Genomic DNA, 5,743 nt, shown 5'->3' on the forward strand with positions numbered 1-5,743 from the left:
TGGGCGGGGCACTGCCAACTCGTGGCCGCCGACTCGCGCGCGTCACGCCAGCAGCGCAAACAGATCTAACTGAGTTGATGAGCCCTAGCTGGCACGCTTTCAAACAATTGACATGACGCCGCTAGTCCTGGTGTGTAGAGCGAAGTTTGTAGAGTGATGCGGGGCGCCCCACAAGGCTGCCAGCGTCCCCAGAACAGCCTCAAATCAAACACAGCACATATCGATGATCCCAGTGCTATGCATTACAGCATCACGAAGGCAGGAAGGGCAGCCATTGACAACCGTCGTCAACACTTGCCCTGCTGAAAAACCGCAAGCGGCTGCACATTGCTGCACATTGCAATTGCGGTTGACGCTGAGCGTCAAGGCTTGCCAGTACGACGCCCTGTGACAGCTGGACAGAAAAATCAGATAGCCTGCGCCTCATACCCCGCACACGCCATCAAAAACCAAGTTCTTCGCATCCATGCAACTATATTGTAACGCGTCAATGCGCATGCCGCTAGCGTGCAATCCTTCAGCCTCCCTCATCTGTTTCGCTGGCTGCTGCGAGCAGGATTGGCACCCAGGCAGCAACCATGGTGCGGGTACGCGAGCAGTTCCCCTCCCTTGCCTCCATCGTCACCCTACATCTTGAGCTGTTTCCACTGCCGCTCGCTAGGACCCCGGTATGCCCGCCGCCTACACTCTCCTCCGAGTCAGCGTTGAAGCTCCCATACTCTCGGGCGTGGCCGCGCCTGGCGTGTCCACCCCACCGCCGGGAGTCACGGTCGTGGCGCATGTGGAAAGGCCGTCCTTCACAGCCGACGAGACGGCACCTGCGGAAAACGTGACGAGCATGCGAAACAGATGAGTGCCTGGGAGAAGAGGCATTTGAAAGGCCCCTTGCACCCCCACTGGCCCCTAGATGTGGCACATCAGCAAGCAGCACCTCCACCACGCCGAAATAGATGCCCCAGCGCTCGCACGCACCCAATGCATGTGCACACAACGCTGCGCCCCGTGCGCCCCTCACCAGCCGCCTTGCGCGTCGCGCCGACACGCGGGGGCCGCGGCTCCCCCTTGAGGTCCGCCACCTCATCTCTCAGGCCCTCCACCTCGTCCTCAATGGCCACCATGTGCCCCACCTGGGCGTACAGCACGCTCATCAGGCTGCACACGCCAGCGCAGGGCGGCACGGCACAGTGACAGGACGGGGGTTGTGGGTGGGCGGCAGGCAGGCAAGGCGAGGTACGAAGATATCTTCCACGCACAGATAAGCAGCACCCCGTTCCCTGTGCAGGTCTTTGCACCATCATTGAAGACAGCATTGAAGACAGAGCAGAGCCTTGCAAAGATGGCCTGCCACTGTCAAGCCCGCACTTGGCGTTTGCGTCGCAACATATCAAACACTGCAGGCACCGCAGCACCCTACCGCCCTCCGAGCCCGGCAGCCCTGGCGCCACCCACCACCACATGGTGAACCCCATGGCAGTGATCCAGAAGTTCCTCTCCTCGCGCCATTTCTTGGCCAGGAGCCCGATCTTGAGCTCCGGCCTCACCTCCGGGTCGTCAACGCCGTGGCCGCCCTTGTATGTGCGGAACGCAGAGTCTGGCGTGATTGAGAAAGAGATTGGGGCCGAGTGCCGGTTGGCGTGTAAAGAAAAGGTGGACAGGTAGGCAATTGCATTAGCATGAGGTGTGTGCAATAGTTGCAGATTTGACCCAAACCCTTGACGAATTGCATCAGCTGAGACGGATGCAATGTGGGCGTCACGCGTAGCAGCAGCATGGGGATCTGTTCACCGACAAACGGCAGGCCCGAGCCCAGGAGCGCAAAGTTGACCAGCTTGACGTTCCCCACTGTGGGAATGTGCAAGCGGGGTGGGCCGTGGTGGGGTACGGGGTCAGTCACGATAATCAGCTAGCACGCCATTTATTTATGTGTACGGGCCAGTCAGCCACATCATTCTGACAGCTCCAGGTGCTGGCCAGAGTACTGTACACGGGCGCGGTGGGGACAAAACACTCACATACATTGAAGTTCAGAACCTTGCTGGTAAACAAGAGGATGCCTTTGCGCGCATTGCGCGGCAGCGGCAGAACCAGCAGCAGCGTCAGAATCTGCGTCGCAAACGCACGCGATAGTAATCAAGGTGTTCACCCAACCATTGCAGCAGCTGCGACCAACCCCAGGCCAATTTGCAGGCGGGTGAGCGGCTGTTGGGTGTGCTGTGGGGTGATACAGGCAACTGCGGGCCGGTAGCCGTAGCCGGCCTACTCGCCAGGGGGATGGGCAGAACGAGGTTGACTAGAAGTGACCACCCGCTCAGGCTGTGCGACATGTTTGTGCCTGCAATCGTGAAAGCGGGCAAGGCGACGAGGTGGATGGCAAGATGTAGTGCGTCATGGCTTCTGCGGGACCACGACAGGTGCAACCCAGCTGCCAATCACTGAATTGCGCTGCAGCTAACTCATGGACAAGCTGCATGACTATGCAGCAGTCGAGACGGTTGGTGGTGGGACCTGTGTGACGCTGTCTCATGCATGCCGACGCGCCCCACAGGACGGGACGCCGTTCCCGCCACGTCTTGCCCACCAACTTCCATATAATCCAAGTTTTAGTGTCAGAACTCTGACGGCAATGGTGGGGTTGCCGCGTGGCCTCGAGCTGTCACACTCACACACTACCGTACTTTGAGATCTGAGCCAGAGACAACAGGAAATGTGCAAGTCGCGGTTACAACGCGCGAGTTTGTATCGTAAGGGCGCATGCACGACAATCCATCGAACTTGCATGCAACTTACCTCGTCAGCAGCAGCTGGACAGAAGCAGCGCCCTTGCTTGCGGAACCTGTATTGAGAGCTTACGGCAGGAGCACTTCCTGTAGTGTCCACTTGCCTTTGCTACACTGACAGCGCACCAATCTGGGGCTTGGGGAGCACTCTCGACCTGGCACACCACCATCAGCGTGCGCTTGGTACGCGCGGCTATCGCGTTCGCGCGCCTGAACGTACATCAGGCTCTTTACCCGTGAGGGCATGAGAGCAGCGCTGCGTTGCGCCGTATCCGCAATGCTGCAGGCTGTGCATCAGTTGGGCAGTCTGAGTCATGCGCCCAGTGAGGGCCTGCATGTTATGGCTCATTTACTTTCAAATATTAGTTAAGACAGGGCAGCCTAGCTGTGCATAAGCTTGCAGAGTCGCTCGCTGTGGTGCTGCACTAGGTGCCACACGTCTGCCGTCGTGTTGATGCTGTCCTGCAGGCTCGAGGCACCACCAAGCGGAGGCTGCGCTTTGAGAGGGAATCGCAACCTGTGGCAGTGGAGAGATCCAGCCGTCATGGAGCACGACCTGCTGGTGGCCGTGCTGTCGTTCCTGGCGCCCCGCGAGCTAGGTCCCGCCAAGGCCGTGTCATGCGCCTGGGCCGCAGCGGCGGCTGCAGCGCTGCCTGAAAGCTTCACGCGGCACTGGTGGGTGGAGTTGGCAGCGAATTTACGCTGGAAGCGGGTTGAAGCCAGCAGTGGAGTTTACGGCGAATCACGGATTGCTTCCAGCGCTTGCTTCAGGTGCATGAATCTGCATTTTGTTCGCATTGGCAACACCAACCTGCAGCCTCGTAGTCCAGTGCATTCGCTCACAAGCCCGCCGGTCATGCACTGGCGGTGTGTTCACCAGGCGGCTGGCGGGGTTGTCGGCGGAAGTGGGCGCCCCGCGCCGCCCGGGTTTTTTGGAGAGTGCGACGCTCGCCAGTTTTGTGCGGCTTCACAAGGTGGGGAGCGCGTTGCGCTGAGGGCTGTCCGGGTGTGGCTCAAGCCAGGCCATGGGCAAAACCCCGCCTGCAACGTATGCAGTGTGTTGACTTGGCAGTCTGCCGATGATGCAGGGACCAGCAGCCGGCAAACTGGTTTTCAATACAAGCAGGCAAGCAGGCATACTTCCAAACCCATGCGCAGGTGGCCCGGACAGACAGCTTTCTTTCTTTGGCGGTGCACTACGGCGTGCAGCCCACGGCGATCAAGCGCATCAACAACATGATTTCAGATCACTCGCTGCATTCGCGCATTTTCGTGCACGTGCCAGTCGCGTTTGCTGACGACCTGGTGGGCCGCGCGGTGCAGGTGAGCGCCAGGGGTGGCACTAGGCAAGCAACCAAGACGCGCTTGCATGCCCCTTTGCAGCACCCCTGCATGGCGCTGGAAGGCAATGTCCCAGACAGTGCATGACACTTGCAGTGCGGCTGTGTCCGTCCTAATCGCATAGCAGCACGCACTGAGGTTGCTTCTTGCCCTGCTGCACAGGTGCGCTACTGCCAGGCGGCCAAAAGGGACGTAGCCGTGCTGCTGGAGGATGGGGACGCGTGCTGCAGCAGCGACTGGGAGGCATACTGCGGGCGCGAGGCGGAGCTGCAGGTTGGTGTTTGCATCCAGTTGTGGTGCAGAGGGCACGAAGCGGGCGGAGGTGAGGTGCACCCCTAGGCCACCCACCACTGGGGTAGGGCGTGCGTTCGCGTGAACCAATCAAAACGTTTTTGCCCTGAGACTTAGAAGCGCGGCCTCACCCAACCCTGCCAGGCAGAGCAGCTGCGCGAGAAGATGAGCAAGCTGCTGGGCCGCAGCATGCGTGTTGACAAGGAGACCGCAGTGAGCAGCGAGATTTTGGGGGGGTCGGGATATTCAGTGTGCCAGGTATATCCAGCGTGCCGCCCTGGTATATGTGTCGCGGCAGCAACGGTGATTTCCTCGACTTACTCACATCGTTTATCAGGTGGAGCCAAAAACATGCACACGTGTTCGTGCAATCTCTCATGCACACTCTCTCTCTCGCGCGAGCACACACACACACACACACACACACACACACACACACACACACACACACACATACATGCACGCACGCACGTATCTATACACACGCGCGCGCGCGCAATTCGACCACTCTTGTTGGATTGATGTCGCCCTTCGCTCAAGCAGCTGTTCTACATCGACGAGGCGGGGGGCGACCTGAAGCGGGCCATGAGCTCAGCCAGCAAGGATGCATCCTGGGAGGACACCACCCTCGGGCCCATCAGGACGGCGCCACTGCAGCGGTGGATCAGCGGGGACGCCGGGCTATAGTGCGCGGTCGCCTGGGGGTCTGGTGCGGCTGCCAGAGCTGCCGGTCCAGAGCCTGCACATTGCCGCCGTTGTTGGGCATTCATCCGCAGGGGCGTCCCGCCCTGCCGCGTCATGCTCGACGCCGGCTGGCCTGCATTCACTCGCTGCTGCTTCTTTCCCTCCAGAAGAGGGAAGGACACCTGACTGCGGTGTGTCGTCAAGCCTGCTTAAGCGGGCTCATTCGCCGCAACGTTCCTGAATTCTTGTTTACTTATGACGGCCCCCTGCAGCGTGCGCTGCGCAGCGGATGCCACCGGGCCATGTATCACGAACAAACACGCTCTTAGCAAATCATGTTTTCGACGTTGCCGGGTACCCAGAGCGTTGTGTACCAGTCACTAGGCAGCAAGGAATGTGTGTTGATTACCTTGGCCAACATCACTCGTGTTTTCAACATTCAATTTCACGCATGCATTTGGGATGGTCAAGCACTTTACCAAGAGGTGCCTGCGCATCAAGTTTTAAAAATAATGCCTATCTAGAATCAAGTCCCTCCACGACTGCAGCGTAAGGAGCACAGGGAACACAGACTGGCCATCACGGACGAAGCTTCTTCCCTTGACAAACAGATATGTCGGTGATTGCTGAACGACTCAGAAATTTCGGAC

The 5,743-nt window shown here is 59.3% G+C and overlaps 2 protein-coding genes across 2 annotated transcripts; one reads left to right on the plus strand and one right to left on the minus strand.

The window, feature by feature from the left end:
• Positions 1-681: 681 nt before the first annotated feature.
• On the minus strand, positions 682-1,469 carry MNEG_0217 (hypothetical protein; the record flags this gene model as incomplete). Its single annotated transcript, XM_014051283.1, has 3 exons — positions 682-818; positions 1,016-1,152; positions 1,450-1,469. 3 exons carry the CDS (start codon positions 1,467-1,469, stop codon positions 682-684), a joined length of 294 nt encoding a protein of 97 aa, XP_013906737.1.
• A 1,852-nt stretch (positions 1,470-3,321) lies between these two features.
• On the plus strand, positions 3,322-5,096 carry MNEG_0218 (F-box protein; the record flags this gene model as incomplete). Its single annotated transcript, XM_014051284.1, has 5 exons — positions 3,322-3,452; positions 3,953-4,100; positions 4,281-4,391; positions 4,554-4,622; positions 4,953-5,096. 5 exons carry the CDS (start codon positions 3,322-3,324, stop codon positions 5,094-5,096), a joined length of 603 nt encoding a protein of 200 aa, XP_013906738.1.
• Between the last annotated feature and the right edge of the window lie 647 nt (positions 5,097-5,743).

The sequence above is a fragment of the Monoraphidium neglectum genome, assembly GCF_000611645.1.
Source record: "Monoraphidium neglectum strain SAG 48.87 unplaced genomic scaffold scaffold00016, whole genome shotgun sequence".
NCBI classification, from domain to species: Eukaryota; Viridiplantae; Chlorophyta; class Chlorophyceae; order Sphaeropleales; family Selenastraceae; genus Monoraphidium; species Monoraphidium neglectum.